Raw genomic sequence first — 17,416 nt, forward strand, 5'->3', positions numbered from 1 at the left:
GACCATCCAAATATTTAAGCAGATAAATGTCATTTTAAGGCCTTTGCATGCCTGAAAGCAGCTAGCTGCCTTCATTTATTTTAATGACAGTGTGCATGCTGCCTTGCTGTTTCGTTATGTAGCAGTTACAGAAAAAAAGAACACCTGCCAGGCTGACACACAAAAGGCCAAATGTTCAGCTTTTCTGTCATCACGAGCAAAAAAACAAAAAACAAACAGTTGTGCTACTGTTGGCCTCAACCAACTGGGTGGAGACTAGTTGCACGCAGTAACACATGGCTTCCAAGGAAGAGTTAATTTATCTCTTTTATTACTGCTGAGGTTTTTTTTTTTTAATTTTGCCAGAAAGAAGATCAAATCTAGGCTCATGTCTCCCATGTGCCTTCTGGCAAAGTTCAGTGGAAATTTCCCATCTCCTGAAAAACAAGTCTATGTAGTATGCAGAGTTTATTCAATCACAGCCACAGCAGCCTGCAACTCCTTCAGAGTTCCCACAGGTATCTTGGTGGCTACCCTCACTTCTAAATTACACTGGTCAAAAAAAAAAAAGAAAAAAAGAAAAAAAAAATTCTTGCGTGGACTGATTTAGGGTAATTTTGGGGTGCTGAATTCGAATCCAAGCTCATATTTCCGCTATCATGTCACGTTTGTTTTGTAATCTGCATGTTCCATATTGATGGATTACGCAAAAGTTGCTCATTCGCTCATCTGTTTGACGTTATTAATCATGTACAAAATTAGCTTCAAAAGCATTGTTTTTAAACCAGGTTCACGAAACGTGAACAAGAGCCGTAAGAGGTGTGCGACACTACAAGCTTTTGATTCAGTGCTTGATATGAGAAATATGTTTTCATATTTCAAAAACATGTGACTGGCAAAAAACTAACACCAGATTTGGATTCAGGGCCCCAAATTAATCAATCAATCAATTTTTTTATATAGGGTTAGGGTTATTGGCTACAGTGGGAAGGAAAAACTCCCTCTTAACAGGAAGAAACCTCCAGCAGAACCAGGCTCAGGGAGGGGCAGTCCTCTGCTGGGACTGGTTGGGGCTGAGGGAGAGAACCAGGAAAAAGACATGCTGTGGAGGGGAGCAGAGATCGATCACTAATGATTAAATGCAGAGTGGTGCATACAGAGCAAAAAGAGAAAGAAACAGTGCATCATGGGAACCCCCCAGCAGTCTACGTCTATAGCAGCATAACTAAGGGATGGTTCAGGGTCACCTGATCCAGCCCTAACTATAAGCTTTAGCAAAAAGGAAAGTTTTAAGCCTAATCTTAAAAGTAGAGAGGGTGTCTGTCTCCCTGATCTGAATTGGGAGCTGGTTCCACAGGAGAGGAGCCTGAAAGCTGAAGGCTCTGCCTCCCATTCTACTCTTACAAACCCTAGGAACTACAAGTAAGCCTGCAGTCTGAGAGCGAAGCGCTCTATTGGGGTGATATGGTACTACGAGGTCCCTAAGATAAGATGGGACCTGATTATTCAAAACCTTATAAGTAAGAAGAAGAATTTTAAATTCTATTCTAGAATTAACAGGAAGCCAATGAAGAGAGGCCAATATGGGTGAGATATGCTCTCTCCTTCCAGTCCCCGTCAGTACTCTAGCTGCAGCATTTTGAATTAACTGAAGGCTTTTTAGGGAACTTTTAGGACAACCTGATAATAATGAATTACAATAGTCCAGCCTAGAGGAAATAAATGCATGAATTAGTTTTTCAGCATCACTCTGAGACAAGACCTTTCTAATTTTAGAGATATTGCGTAAATGCAAAAAAGCAGTCCTACATATTTGTTTAATATGCGCTTTGAATGACATATCCTGATCAAAAATGACTCCAAGATTTCTCACAGTATTACTAGAGGTCAGGGTAATGCCATCCAGAGTAATGATCTGGTTAGACACCATGTTTCTAAGATTTGTGGGGCCAAGTACAATAACTTCAGTTTTATCTGAGTTTAAAAGCAGGAAATTAGAGGTCATCCATGTCTTTATGTCTGTAAGACAATCCTGCAGTTTAGCTAATTGGTGTGTGTCCTCTGGCTTCATGGATAGATAAAGCTGGGTATCATCTGCGTAACAATGAAAATTTAAGCAATACCGTCTAATAATACTGCCTAAGGGAAGCATATATAAAGTGAATAAAATTGGTCCTAGCACAGAACCTTGTGGAACTCCATAATTAACTTTAGTCTGTGAAGAAGATTCCCCATTTACATGAACAAATTGTAATCTATTAGACAAATATGATTCAAACCACCGCAGCGCAGTGCCTTTAATACCTATGGCATGCTCTAATCTCTGTAATAAAATTTTATGGTCAACAGTATCAAAAGCAGCACTGAGGTCTAACAGAACAAGCACAGAGATGAGTCCACTGTCCGAGGCCATAAGAAGATCATTTGTAACCTTCACTAATGCTGTTTCTGTACTATGATGAATTCTAAAACCTGACTGAAACTCTTCAAATAGACCATTCCTCTGCAGATGATCAGTTAGCTGTTTTACAACTACCCTTTCAAGAATTTTTGAGAGAAAAGGAAGGTTGGAGATTGGCCTATAATTAGTTAAGATAGCTGGGTCAAGTGATGGCTTTTTAAGTAATGGTTTAATTACTGCCACCTTAAAAGCCTGTGGTACATAGCCAACTAACAAAGATAGATTGATCATATTTAAGATCGAAGCATTAAATAATGGTAGGGCTTCCTTGAGCAGCCTGGTAGGAATGGGGTCTAATAAACATGTTGATGGTTTGGATGAAGTAACTAATGAAAATAACTCAGACAGAACAATCGGAGAGAAAGAGTCTAACCAAATACCGGCATCACTGAAAGCAGCCAAAGATAACGATACGTCTTTGGGATGGTTATGAGTAATTTTTTCTCTAATAGTTAAAATTTTGTTAGCAAAGAAAGTCATGAAGTCATTACTAGTTAAAGTTAATGGAATACTCAGCTCAATAGAGCTCTGACTCTTTGTCAGCCTGGCTACAGTGCTGAAAAGAAACCTGGGGTTGTTCTTATTTTCTTCAATTAGTGATGAGTAGAAAGATATCCTAGCTTTACGGAGGGCTTTTTTATAGAGCAACAGACTCTTTTTCCAGGCTAAGTGAAGATCTTCTAAATTAGTGAGACGCCATTTCCTCTCCAACTTACGGGTTATCTGCTTTAAGCTACGAGTTTGTGAGTTATACCACGGAGTCAGGCACTTCTGATTTAAAGCTCTCTTTTTCAGAGGAGCTACAGCATCCAAAGTTGTCTTCAATGAGGATGTAAAACTATTGACGAGATACTCTATCTCCCTTACAGAGTTTAGGTAGCTACTCTGCACTGTGTTGTTATATGGCATTAGAGAACATAAAGAAGGAATCATATCCTTAAACCTAGTTACAGCGCTTTCTGAAAGACTTCTAGTGTAATGAAACTTATTCCCCACTGCTGGGTAGTCCATCAGAGTACATGTAAATGTTATTAAGAAATGATCAGACAGAAGGGAGTTTTCAGGGAATACTGTTAAGTCTTCTATTTCCATACCATAAGTCAGAACAAGATCTAAGATATGATTAAAGTGGTGGGTGGACTCATTTACTTTTTGAGCAAAGCCAATAGAGTCTAATAATAGATTAAATGCAGTGTTGAGGCTATTAAATGCAGTGTTGAGGCAGTGTTGCCCAAAATAAACTGAAAAACTCCATGCAAGAAAAATTATTATGGAAAAGCTGCTCTGCTTGTCAAATATGTCATAAATTCAAACCTAAAGACCTCAGATTTACTGGGAAAGAATTGACACCACGCACGCTTGTCTATGTGCATGTGAAAGCAGCAGTGGCGCCGTGCACACAGCATGCTGTCTTCTATATTTCAAACCAGCAGCGCGGCTGTGTGTGTCTGAAGTAAAAGGAGTGCTGGAGGCTCAAACTCTCTTCGTGCTGCTCTAACACCTCCAGCAGACCTGTGATGAAAGACAGCGGAGCCCCGATGTGAGCTGAGGCCCGAGCGCTCTGCAAGTTGCCAAACTCATGCAACTCCGCGCTGTTCTGCTGAGCGTTGGCTTCCTGCGCAGCATTCACTTTGGACTGACTGCGATTGTGAGAAACAAGGTAATAGTTCGGGTGATGATTCTGTGGCACCTTTAGAATGACACAGCTGTAATTTACTTCCAGATTCCGCTGCTGTTTCTGCAAAATGTCATTTTCATTTTTCCGACACGACTTGTGGAAAGAACAATCACCTTCTAGCGGCTTTACAATCTGCAGCTTCTCCGGCAGGTAGGACCTCGCCGTGAATGAGTATCCTGACCAGACGCTTCCGAAGGACGGGTGTGAGCACAGTGACAGCAGACTCTCTGTCGGTGTCCCCGGCCCTTCTCCTCCTCCGCCATTGCTGTTGTCCCCGCCTCCTTTTTCATCCTCTTTGTTCAGGTACGCCAGCTTCCTCTCCCGCTCCTCCTCAAAGAAGCGCTTTTCTGAGAGGTAGTTGTCACGGCGGAGAGACAGACGCCGCAGGGCTGCCTCCAGGTCCCTGCTACCTGGGGTCCCTGGAGTACCAGGCGGCCGTTTGTTAGAGTCTTCTGACCTGGAGAGAGTAAGCGAGTGAGATGGAAGCAAAAAAAGGAGCAGTAAAGGTACAGAGAGCAGGAGCATAACGCAGTTCCTTAAGAGTCTTTTGTAGGGACAAAGGTAAGACCTCTTTTTTGTTTTGTTTAGTTTAAGATGTGACAATGCTGTGTTTATGAGTAACATTTGGCTACACAGATATGTTTTTTAAGGCACACCTGCAACGTTGCTTGAACAATAAAACCATAAAGGTCCAAACAAAAATAAACGCAATAAAAGCAGTTTAAAAGAAGAACAAAACACAGACAAGACAAAAAAAAAAAAAAAAAAAAAAAAAAAAAAAAAAAAATCTATGCATAGTCGGACCTTCTTTTTTTTTTAAACACGTAATAACTAAGCATGTGGCTGAGAAAGTCAAAATTAAATTTTGCATTAACACAGCAATGTGGAAATGACTGATCTCAGGTCATATTTAGCGCATTTTGGGAACTTGGCTCAAAATAGCCAAAAGACATCAACACTGACGTCTGAAAGCTGAAGATGTCAAAGCTCACATTTATAATAAAAATAAACAAACAAAATAATATTCATTAAGTAAGTGGCATACTTCTGTGCCCCCACTTGTGAAAAGTGTTATTATTAACAAGCAAAATCTGAGCGCATATCGACATAATTAAAGTGTCTAAATTTAGAGCATCGTATGAGTGATGATGGCGACAAGGTTTTGATCACAGAGCGCTTACATGCAAACCAAGAATTTGGTCCAGACAGCGCGTTTATCTGATATGGAAACGGTAACTGGAAGCGCTGATGATTTATCAGTGTGACCAGGGTCATGACACGCAAGGGTGAATGCAAGGCATTTTAATGTTCCCCTTCCTGAGGGTGGAGTGGGGTGGGGGCAGGGAGGAGGGCAACAAATATACATATGTAAGCTAGAATGCCAAGAGCCCTGTGGGTTACAGGCTCAATTAAAGCCCAAAGCAAAACAGCCATTTCTGGCATAAAAATGGCCGCCATTTCCAAACAAACAAATCTATGACTATAATTTTTGACGCAACATATGTCAACGACCTATATTACGTCCTTGACAAATTAGAAAAAAGTTAGTTTTTGTGAAAATTGCCTTTAAGTTCTCAAAATGGCTTTTTTTTGGCATTAAAAATTGCTGCCATTTCCAAAGAAAGGACTCTACGAATATGATTTTTAGACAGGAACAATGTCAATGACCCATATTACGCCCTTGCCAATAGGGCACTGCAGTCTCATTTGAACCCTGCATGATATTGCTGGATTTGACCACTTATGGGGACAGCCGGTCCCATTGTGCAATATATACACAGCATAACTTCACATGGAAAAACGGTGTACTGTTTTGTTTTCAGCTGCAATCACTGAAGCAGTTGTGTAAAGTGTTTTTTTTCCGGTTACCAGTGGAGAAGGGAAAACGAGGCGAATGGGAGATGTCGTGTCGGGAAGTGTTAGCCTACCAGCTAACCAGAGTAGCCGCGTTCTCTCGCCTGTAAAACCGCCTCGACATGAGAAACAAACCACAACACATGTCCACTTTCCCACTGCATCGTCACTTTTTTTTTTTTGCATTTTCAAAATGCTGTGTTTTTTCCCCCCCGGAAGGAGAGAAATTACATCATATGCATCATATTTAACCCCTTTAGCACCCGCCCCAAACGAGACTGCGGTGCCCAATTAGAAAAAAGTTAGACAGTTTTTGAGATATTGCAATAAACGGACGACAACTACGCCGCACCATGACATAGGGTTAGCAGCCGGTGACCCCCCCCCCCCCCCCCAAAAAAAATAGTGGATGAAGACCTATCTTTTATTTAAGATGAGGGTGACAAAGACAACTGCTCAGTGAGATGGAACACACTTTGGAGACATATGGCTTTCTCCACTACTGAAGTCGGTGAAAGCTGCTGGGATGCAAGATGAGGTCTGATCAACCCGGGCTGGCTCCCCTAGGCGAGGGTGTCTAACACTGAAGAAGTGAAACACCCAATGACATGAGGTAACATCGCTGATGATCAGTCTCAGCGCATGTTTTAGATTATAACTCTGATCTACAACCAAAAATCTAATCTTCCAAGAGGAAAGTATATAATCTTCAAAACCACTTAAAACCACTTAAGATGCCTGGGTCAAGCAGTCCTTACCCACTGTCTGAAGTCTCCAGGATATTGCTAGTCCTGTTGTCAAGGATAATCCCACTTCCTGTGTCACTGCTATTTATGGAGTTGGAGCGTGGTGTGCCCACCCTGCTGGAGCGTCCCGAGGTGAGGCACGATGTCTGATTGGAGCCTGGGATGTTGAGGGGAGACGGGGCTAATGATGACCGCTGCTGCCGCATCAGGTTTAAGTTTTTAACCGTCTGAAACACTCGCTTTGGATGCAGCCTGGAGGAAAAACACGGTCACAAACATCCGAATGGAAGTCCTCATGTGAAAACTGTCAAACTGCAACTTTATTCAATGAGAATATTCCTAATTCCCTCATTATACCCTTTTCTAAATTCAGTAAATTACACTGGTCTACAACCAAAATGCTTATGAAATAAAGACAGTCAAACTTTACTCATTTTGGGCCACGGAGAATGAAAATGTTTGAAATTGTTGACTGGCTGTAGTTTTAAGAAATGCTACTACTGAGCTACTAAGGATTAATATATAACCCTTTTGCTGATTTTTAAAGCATTACAAAAAGAGAACAGGTGAAGTATCATACAAACTGTCAGAGAAACATAAAAAAGACCTATGTTTATGATTTTTCATGAAAACTCTACTGTTAACACAATCTAATTATGTAGACACAAAATGTAAAACCTTGTATATCTTGGCAACAGGAGCCAATTTGCCATTCTTATTGTCATATTTGAATTCAACACACCAAAATCCATAATAAATAGCACATTTTATTAATACCAGTGTTAGGTTTAGACGTGAATCTACCTCTGTTCTTCTACGTCTGGATCATCCATCTGAAGTTCCTTCCTCATGGTGCCCTCTATTTCTGCTGCAAGAGAATCCTGGGGATGCCACGAAAATATTGACATTCATTTAGAGGTAATTGGACAACAAATCTGGTTTCACAAATAACATATGTACCCAGCAGTAGTTTGAGTAAAGCCTCAGTCCCACCGAATAATAAGCCATGAATAATGAGCCAGGCATGGGTGCGTCAGTGATTATTTGAAGAATGATCCATCACATATCCACTACTAAGGCGCCTCTATGTGCCTTACACGTGCCAGGTATCAGCCTCTAGTGAGCCACGACCAAACTGTTATTTGAGCCCCGTCCAGCCTTGAATGTCTCATGTCGCCGCATAAGATCCACGTCAAACCACATGATCCGTTTAGCGCCATGATAATGCGACATTGGTGCAGGTTTATCCATGGGTTTGGTCCAAACCTCTAGCCCTCCCACACTTGGTCCTTTTAAAGTGTGGGTTTTCAGTTCACAGCATCCATTCATGATATCACATTTTTTAAACCCAGTCCAGAAAAAGATGCTGCACTGAGTGAGTGTGCGCTGCTGCAACTGTGGATCACAAAAAAAAAAAAAAAAGACACCAAAATGAGGTAACCGTTTTAATTATATACACCCACTGCCGCAACTATGGATCACTTTAAAAAAAATTATTTCTTTATTTCTTCCACGGTTTACAGTCACCGTGATCCAACTTTTAACTTTATGTTGTTCGTCCATTATTGACTGCAAAATCATTCTTTTGAGAGTTGGCGTCCTGCCTAAATACTTGTTTTGAGCGTAAGTCAGTGCGCACACACAACAGAGCTCATCTGATCCATTAACAAGATATTAAATCAATCATAAACATACTTTTACAGCTAGGAATGAACATGCAACTGTTTTACCAAGCTATTGAAGCATTAAAACTAGTTACCTTTAAGCTGTTCCAAAATATCTTCCTCATGGAGCAGGAAAGAGAGGGAAAAAAGGCATCCAGATGAAAGAGTCTTCTGTGATTCCAGAAGCGATTAGAGGTGTTTTCAACATCCAAGGTTTGACAGAAAATGATTAATCTGCTACAAAATAATTATTTTACATACAGCGTCCGGCGCACAAAGTAGGTGGATTGTGTGCTCCAAAAATAGCCTCTCCGGTCCCTCATAGCTGCCAGGCGCTTGGCTAATGGGCTTTTAGCAGCCTTGTCCGCACAACACATATGCCTCCTCTATAATCCTTGTTAGGCGTCATAGTAACACACACACAAACTGCCCCACGCTGTTGCTGCTAAATTTTGAACATCTTGAAATTAGTGCCACGCTCATGAGCCTCGTTAACTGAAGATACTGCCTCTAAGAGCCACCATTCTCCCATGATAGTTGAACAAATCCTCTCGTAGCAAAAAAAAAAAACAAAAAACAAAAAAAAACATACTGCGTGGCTTATTATTCATCCTTCATTATTTGGTGGGACCAGGGCTTAACAATACATTGCCTGGCGCATTAGTAGCATGCTAACAAATTGCTGTATCAGTTCAAAAATAAAAGAATAAAGGTGATTTTTTTTCTTCTGCAATAGATGTCACACTACTTCTGTTTTTAGAATCAAAATTAAGCTTCCCTTCTCGGCCACTCCTTCCCAACCCTCCCTCCTCTGGATTAAGCAGAACAATCGGCATTTGGAACCATTTAAACATTTCTGATGATTCTCTATGTTCGAAAAGATGCCCGTGGCTTCTCTTCTGACCATGTTCTTGATCAGGGAAAATTTATAGCCTTTCAATGTGATTTGTGGACATATTTTTGAAAGCGGTGCTTCGTTCTCTGCATTGGAAACCATTACGTTACTCAAATTTTACACAGAAAATACTTGTTGGCTGTTATATTAATGTGCAAAATTTCATTTAGGACACCTTAAAAATATACACTATCTGTGTAAAACCCATTTTTTTCCATATTGTACATTAACTATCTGTTATTGCTTGAAAAGAATGTAAAAAAGGTGCAGTTGTTGAAAACTCTCATTACATTACATTATGAATGCATGATGCCAGTTATACTTCTGGAGGAAAATAAACCATAATGAAGCTTGTGTTTAGGTTTAAGTGGATCAGAATTTAACAACTGTAAGATCAATGAAGTGATTAAAAATACTGATCCCGTTATCACAATATCTGTCATCATGAACTCGGTCTCTCTCTTTCACCATGGGGAACAGGCCCAGAGAGTGGAACCGTCTCGAGGTGCTGAGCGGCAGAGTTTTATTTCTGAGGTTCTTCAGCTCCTCCTGAGCCTCGTGAAGCATTTCCATGCACTCTGCATACTTGTCTTGCAACTCCTGCAGCTGGAAGAAAAAGAAGTCACACGTACCAAAGTTTCAATATCGTAGCTCACAGTTACCACATGACATGCGTGCATGTCTTTAAATGGTTATTACTGTATTATCTGGAGTATAAAGCTTTTTTCTTTAATAAAAGAGTGTGGGAGGTCCTGCGACTTATACTTTGGTGCAACTTATATACAGAAAAATCACGTTCATTTTGAATAATAATAATAATAATAATAACAACAACTATTTATAAAGGGTTTTCTCAGGAATAAAAGCACTAAACAACGTAAAACTCTAGTAAAAGAATAAATACTAATAATAAAAGTACATTACAACAATGCAGAAAAATACCAAATTAAAGAGTTGATAATACAGAAAAAAGTGCGACTTTCACCCTCCTTAAGGGGCTTTTTTTTTTTTTTAAGAGGTGCGACTTATACTCTGGAACATACACTATATGAACTGCATCATTAAATGATCATAAATCCTTAACCAGAGGCATTTGTGTCCTGTACCAATGATAAGAAAACACCTGCAGGCCACAGTCAGCAGTCAGCACGCAGCCTTACCTCAGCTGTTAGTTGCCGTTGGGCATCTTTGGCTGCTCCTAGGTGCTGAGTCAGCTCCTCATTCTCAACTGCATACTGTAAACATGCAGAACAGCATGTTCATGAACAGCATCCTCTTCATCATTTTACTAAGAATACAGTTAAAACAAGAAAGCCACAGATTCTTCGCGAAGTGACAGCAGCTCAGCATGGCAGATGTTGGGGTTGCGTACCAGTTTGGCCTTCTTCTGGAGGTCTACAATCTGTGAAAGGAGGTGTGTGATCTCCTCCTGCTGTTTGGAAGCATCCTCAGTCTTCCTTGACAGCTCCTCAGCCAGGGAGGAAATCTGCAGGTTAGCATCCCCTGAGAACATCAACAGAGCATCACTTTGAACGAGCATTTCCAAAAAAAGTTGATTTCCAACTACTTCTAGTTTTAGAGAACGTGAAATCAGTCAATGCAACTTTTCAAGCATTTAATCGGTCCAAAAACTCACGCAGTTCTTTGACACAGTCATTGACCAGCTGCTGCTCCTTCTCCTCGTAGGAGATCGTTTCTGTCTCCAAATGACTGGCCTAGAAAGAACAAAGAAAGCACAAAAAATACCAAATCAATTCAGGAAAATTAATACATAGCTTTACAAAATGTCCAGATCCACACGTACAGAGCCGATTTTTTGCAACTTCTATAAAACTGCAATACACATGTGAAAATACTTAGGATATCAAAGTGCACATGACAATGGACACTGACTGATCGGAGGCGATGGTCTAGTGGTGAAGCGATGGGCTTGAGACCAAAGGATCCTTGGTTCAAATCCCCATCATGCCGGAAAATCAATAAAGACCCTTGGGCAAGGTCCTTAAACCCTGAGTTGCTCCTAGTGTGTAACAAGCACCTTGTACAGCAGCACGCTGACATCAGTGTGTGAATGGGTGAATGTGAGGCATCACTGTAAAGCCCTTTAAGCTTTGATCCAGATTTTTGGTTTTCTTCAAAATGACACTGTCCATAGAATAGATCCTGCTGAATATATTTCAAAACGTGCGTTAATATCGTACAAACACACACCTGACATAATCTTTAATTAAATGAATTAATTCAGTTAATACAATTTAAAAACTGCTGTTATGCAATTCCCAAAAAATGATTTAGGACAACAGCTGACAGAAACACCAGATTATTATTCAACAATCAATAGAAAAAGAATCAACCATTTTGAAATTAGATATTTTTTTTCTTAAGTAATTTATCAGTGGGTGGGGGGGGGGGGGTTTCAATTTCTCAGATGCAGTAATTAGATTTTTTTATGTCATTGTAGGCTATATCTTTTATCTTTGAACTTAAAAAGCCATCACTTGACCCAGCTATCTTAGCTAATTATAGGCCAATCTCCAACCTTCCTTTTCTCTCAAAAATTCTTGAAAGGGTAGTTGTAAAACAGCTAACTGATCATCTGCAGAGGAATGGTCTATTTGAAGAGTTTCAGTCAGGTTTTAGAATTCATCATAGTACAGAAACAGCATTAGTGAAGGTTACAAATGATCTTCTTATGGCCTCAGACAGTGGACTCATCTCTGTGCTTGTTCTGTTAGACCTCAGTGCTGCTTTTGATACTGTTGACCATAAAATTTTATTACAGAGATTAGAGCATGCCATAGCTATTAAACGCACTGCGGTGGTTTGAATCATATTTATCTAATAGATTACAATTTATTCATGTAAATGGGGAATCTTCTTCACAGACTAAGGTTAATTATGAAGTTCCACAAGGTTCTGTGCTAGGACCAATTTTATTCACTTTATACATGTTTCCCTTAGGCAGTATTATTAGACGGCATTGCTTAAATTTTCATTGTTATGCAGATGATACCCAGCTTTATCTATCCATGAAGCCAGAGGACACACACCAATTAGCTAAACTCCAGGATTGTCTTACAGACATAAAGACATGGATGACCTCTAATTTCCTGCTTTTTAACTCAGATAAAACTGAAGTTATTGTACTTGGCCCCACAAATCTTAGAAACATGGTGTCTAACCAGATCCTTACTCTGGATGGCATTACCCTGGCCTCTAGTAGTACTGTGAGAAATCTTGGAGTCATTTTTGATCAGGATATGTCATTCAATGCGCATATTAAACAAATATGTAGGACTGCTTTTTTGCATTTGCACAATATCTCTAAAATTAGAAAGGTCTTGTCTCAGAGTGATGCTGAAAAACTAATTCATGCATTTATTTCCTCTAGGCTGGACTATTGTAATTCATTATTATCAGGTTGTCCTAAAAGTTCCCTGAAAAGCCTTCAGTTAATTCAAAATGCTGCAGCTAGAGTACTGACGGGGACTAGAAGGAGAGAGCATATCTCACCCATATTGGCCTCTCTTCATTGGCTTCCTGTTAATTCTAGAATAGAATTTAAAATGCTTCTTCTTACTTATAAGGTTTTGAATAATCAGGTCCCATCTTATCTTGGGGACCTCATAGTACCATATCACCCCAATAGAGCGCTTCGCTCTCAGACTGCAGGCTTACTTGTAGTTCCTAGGGTTTGTAAGAGTAGAATGGGAGGCAGAGCCTTCAGCTTTCAGGCTCCTCTCCTGTGGAACCAGCTCCCAATTCAGATCAGGGAGACAGACACCCTCTCTACTTTTAAGATTAGGCTTAAAACTTTCCTTTTTGCTAAAGCTTATAGTTAGGGCTGGATCAGGTGACCCTGAACCATCCCTTAGTTATGCTGCTATAGACTTAGACTGCTGGGGGGTTCCCATGATGCACTGAGTGTTTCTTTCTCTTTTTGCTCTGTATGCACCATTCTGCATTTAATCATTAGTGATTGATCTCTGCTCCCCTCCACAGCATGTCTTTTTCCTGGTTCTCTCCCTCAGCCCCAACCAGTCCCAGCAGAAGACTGCCCCTCCCTGAGCCTGGTTCTGCTGGAGGTTTCTTCCTGTTAAAAGGGAGTTTTTCCTTCCCACTGTTGCCAAGTGCTTGCTCACAGGGGGTCGTTTTGACCGTTGGGGTTTTTCCGTAATTATTGTATGGCCTTGCCTTACAATAAAAAGCGCCTTGTGGCAACTGTTTGTTGTGATTTGGCGCTATATAAATAAAATTGATTTGATTTGATTTTGTGCATCAGCACGCTTTGTACATGAAGCCCCTGGGCTGCTGCAACAAATGACTGTAATTTTTGATGATCAAAAACAAAACAAATTAGAAGACAGTTAGAAGACGCCTGTGTGAAGCTAATTTATTTCAATCAATCAATCAATATAGCGCCAAATCACAACAAACAGTTGCCCCAAGGCGCTTTATATTGTAAGGCAAGGCCATACAATAATTACGGAAAAACCCAACGGTCAAAACGACCCCCAGTGAGCAAGCACTTGGCGACAGTGGGAAGGAAAAACTCCCTTTTAACAGGAAGAAACCTCCAGCAGAACCAGGCTCAGGGAGGGGCAGTCTTCTGCTGGGACTGGTTGGGGCTGAGGGAGAGAACCAGGAAAAAGACATGCTGTGGAGGGGAGCAGAGATCAATCACTAATGATTAAATGCAGAGTGGTGCATACAGAGCAAAAAGAGAAAGAAACAGTGCATCATGGGAACCCCCCAGCAGTCTACGTCTATAGCAGCATAACTAAGGGATGGTTCAGGGTCACCTGATCCAGCCCTAACTATAAGCTTTAGCAAAAAGGAAAGTTTTAAGCCTAATCTTAAAACTAGAGAGGGTGTCTGTCTCCCTGATCTGAATTGGGAGCTGGTTCCACAGGAGAGGAGCCTGAAAGCTGAAGGCTCTGCCTCCCATTCTACTCTTACAAACCCTAGGAACTACAAGTAAGCCTGCAGTCTGAGAGCGAAGCGCTCTATTGGGGTGATATGGTACTACGAGGTCCCTAAGATAAGATGGGACCTGATTATTCAAAACCTTATAAGTAAGAAGAAGAATTTTAAATTCTATTCTAGAATTAACAGGAAGCCAATGAAGAGAGGCCAATATGGGTGAGATATGCTCTCTCCTTCTAGTCCCCGTCAGTACTCTAGCTGCAGCATTTTGAATTAACTGAAGGCTTTTTAGGGAACTTGTTGTGTGGGCCGCTGAAGAGGAGGTACTGCTGGCCCACCATCACCAGAGGGCGCCCTGCCTGGAGTGCGGGCTCCAGGCACCAGAGGGCGCCGCCGCCTCACGGGAGCAGCCTCGGTGACAGCTGTCACCCATCACCTGAGACAGCTGACGGCAATCATCAGTGGGGTATATCAGCAGGACGGCATCTCCACCTCATTGCCGAGATATCGTTTCTACCAGAGAGGTAACATATCAAAGCCTACTGAGTACACAGTTTTGACTGAGCTAGTTATTGGTTTACTGTTCCAACGAGAGGTGGAGGTACCTTTCCTGCCGTTCGGAGTTCTGGGTGCAAACGCGCCCCCATCTAACTGTTCTTTTTCCCTCGCCAGCAGTACCAGGTCCGACACGCGGAGGCAGTGGCCACCTGGGAGTTCGGGACTTGGCGGCTCCAGTATTCCCCGGGGTCCTGTGGTGGAGGAAGCCGTGTGGTTCCGGTCTTACCTTGGAGAGGCGTCTCCTATCTTCGAGCCTGCCCACACGACACCTTTGTGTATTGACTTTTGTCCATTTCTGTAATTGGTTGTGTTCGTTGTGCACATTCACAACAGTAAAGCGTTGTTATTTTGACTTACTCCATTGTCCGTTCATTTGCGCCCCCTGTTGTGGGTCCGTGTTCCTACACTTTCCCAACAGAACTTTTAGGACAACCTGATAATAATGAATTACAATAGTCCAGCCTAGAGGAAATAAATGCATGAATTAGTTTTTCAGCATCACTCTGAGACAAGACCTTTCTGATTTTAGAGATATTGCGTAAATGCAAAAAAGCAGTCCTACATATTTGTTTAATATGCGCTTTGAATGACATATCCTGATCAAAAATGACTCCAAGATTTCTCACAGTATTACTAGAGGTCAGGGTAATGCCATCCACAGTAAGGATCTGGTTAGACACCATGTTTCTAAGATTTGTGGGGCCAAGTACAATAACTTCAGTTTTATCTGAGTTTAAAAGCAGGAAATTAGAGGTCATCCATGTCTTTATGTCTGTAAGACAATCCTGCAGTTTAGCTAATTGGTGTGTGTCCTCTGGCTTCATGGATAGATAAAGCTGGGTATCATCTGCGTAACAATGAAAATTTAAGCAATGCCGTCTAATAATACTGCCTAAGGGAAGCATGTATAAAGTGAATAAAATTGGTCCTAGCACAGAACCTTGTGGAACTCCATAATTAACTTTAGTCTGTGAAGAAGATTCCCCATTTACATGAACAAATTGTAATCTATTAGACAAATATGATTCAAACCACCGCAGCGCAGTGCCTTTAATACCTATGGCATGCTCTAATCTCTGTAATAAAATTTTATGGTCAACAGTATCAAAAGCAGCACTGAGGTCTAACAGAACAAGCACAGAGATGAGTCCACTGTCCGAGGCCATAAGAAGATCATTTGTAACCTTCACTAATGCTGTTTCTGTACTATGATGAATTCTAAAACCTGACTGAAACTCTTCAAATAGACCATTCCTCTGCAGATGATCAGTTAGCTGTTTTACAACTACCCTTTCAAGAATTTTTGAGAGAAAAGGAAGGTTGGAGATTGGCCTATAATTAGCTAAGATAGCTGGGTCAAGTGATGGCTTTTTAAGTAATGGTTTAATTACTGCCACCTTAAAAGCCTGTGGTACATAGCCAACTAACAAAGATAGATTGATCATATTTAAGATCGAAGCATTAAATAATGGTAGGGCTTCCTTGAGCAGCCTGGTAGGAATGGGGTCTAATAACATGTTGATGGTTTGGATGAAGTAACTAATGAAAATAACTCAGACAGAACAATCGGAGAGAAAGAGTCTAACCAAATACAGGCATCACTGAAAGCAGCCAAAGATAACGATACGTCTTTGGGATGGTTATGAGTAATTTTTTCTCTAATAGTTAAAATTTTGTTAGCAAAGAAAGTCATGAAGTCATTACTAGTTAAAGTTAATGGAATACTCAGCTCAATAGAGCTCTGACTCTGTCAGCCTGGCTACAGTGCTGAAAAGAAACCTGGGGTTGTTCTTATTTTCTTCAATTAGTGATGAGTAGAAAGATGTCCTAGCTTTACAGAGGGCTTTTTTATAGAGCAACAGACTCTTTTTCCAGGCTAAGTGAAGATCTTCTAAATTAGTGAGACGCAATTTCCTCTCCAACTTACGGGTTATCTGCTTTAAGCTACGAGTTTGTGAGTTATACCACGGAGTCAGGCACTTCTGATTTAAAGCTCTCTTTTTCAGAGGAGCTACAGCATCCAAAGTTGTCTTCAATGAGGATGTAAAACTACTGACGAGATACTCTATCTCACTTACAGAGTTTAGGTAGTTACTCTGCACTGTGTTGGTATATGGCATTAGAGAACATAAAGAAGGAATCATATCCTTAAACCTAGTTACAGCGCTTTCTGAAAGACTTCTAGTGTAATGAAACTTATTCCCCACTGCTGGGTAGTCCATCAGAGTAAATGTAAATGTTATTAAGAAATGATCAGACAGAAGGGAGTTTTCAGGGAATACTGTTAAGTCTTCTATTTCCATACCATAAGTCAGAACAAGATCTAAGATATGATTAAAGTGGTGGGTGGACTCATTTACTTTTTGAGCAAAGCCAATAGAGTCTAATAATAGATTAAATGCAGTGTTGAGGCTGTCATTCTCAGCATCTGTGTGGATGTTAAAATCGCCCACTATAATTATCTTATCTGAGCTAAGCACTAAGTCAGACAAAAGGTCTGAAAATTCACAGAGAAACTCACAGTAACGACCAGGTGGACGATAGATAATAACAAATAAAACTGGTTTTTGGGACTTCCAATTTGGATGGACAAGACTAAGAGTCAAGCTTTCAAATGAATTAAAGCTCTGTCTGGGTTTTTGATTAATTAATAAG

General features: G+C 40.7%; 1 protein-coding gene across 5 annotated transcripts in view; it reads right to left on the reverse strand.

Annotated features, from left to right (window-relative positions):
- Nucleotides 1–17,416, reverse strand: part of trak1a (trafficking protein, kinesin binding 1a) — a 131,722-nt gene that overhangs the window by 16,380 nt on the left and 97,926 nt on the right. For all 5 annotated transcript variants that reach the window (XM_034175336.1, XM_034175335.1, XM_034175333.1 and 2 more), the window contains 7 exons: nucleotides 10,914–10,992; nucleotides 10,650–10,780; nucleotides 10,438–10,512; nucleotides 9,746–9,883; nucleotides 7,523–7,599; nucleotides 6,731–6,970; nucleotides 4,232–4,575 (listed from right to left, as the gene is read on the reverse strand). In XM_034175336.1, the coding sequence (XP_034031227.1) occupies nucleotides 4,232–4,575; nucleotides 6,731–6,970; nucleotides 7,523–7,599; nucleotides 9,746–9,883; nucleotides 10,438–10,512; nucleotides 10,650–10,780; nucleotides 10,914–10,992 (1,084 nt within the window). The remainder of the gene's footprint in view (nucleotides 1–4,231; nucleotides 4,576–6,730; nucleotides 6,971–7,522; nucleotides 7,600–9,745; nucleotides 9,884–10,437; nucleotides 10,513–10,649; nucleotides 10,781–10,913; nucleotides 10,993–17,416) is intronic.

Source organism: Thalassophryne amazonica, chromosome 7 (assembly GCF_902500255.1).
Source record: "Thalassophryne amazonica chromosome 7, fThaAma1.1, whole genome shotgun sequence".
Taxonomy (NCBI): Eukaryota; Metazoa; Chordata; class Actinopteri; order Batrachoidiformes; family Batrachoididae; genus Thalassophryne; species Thalassophryne amazonica.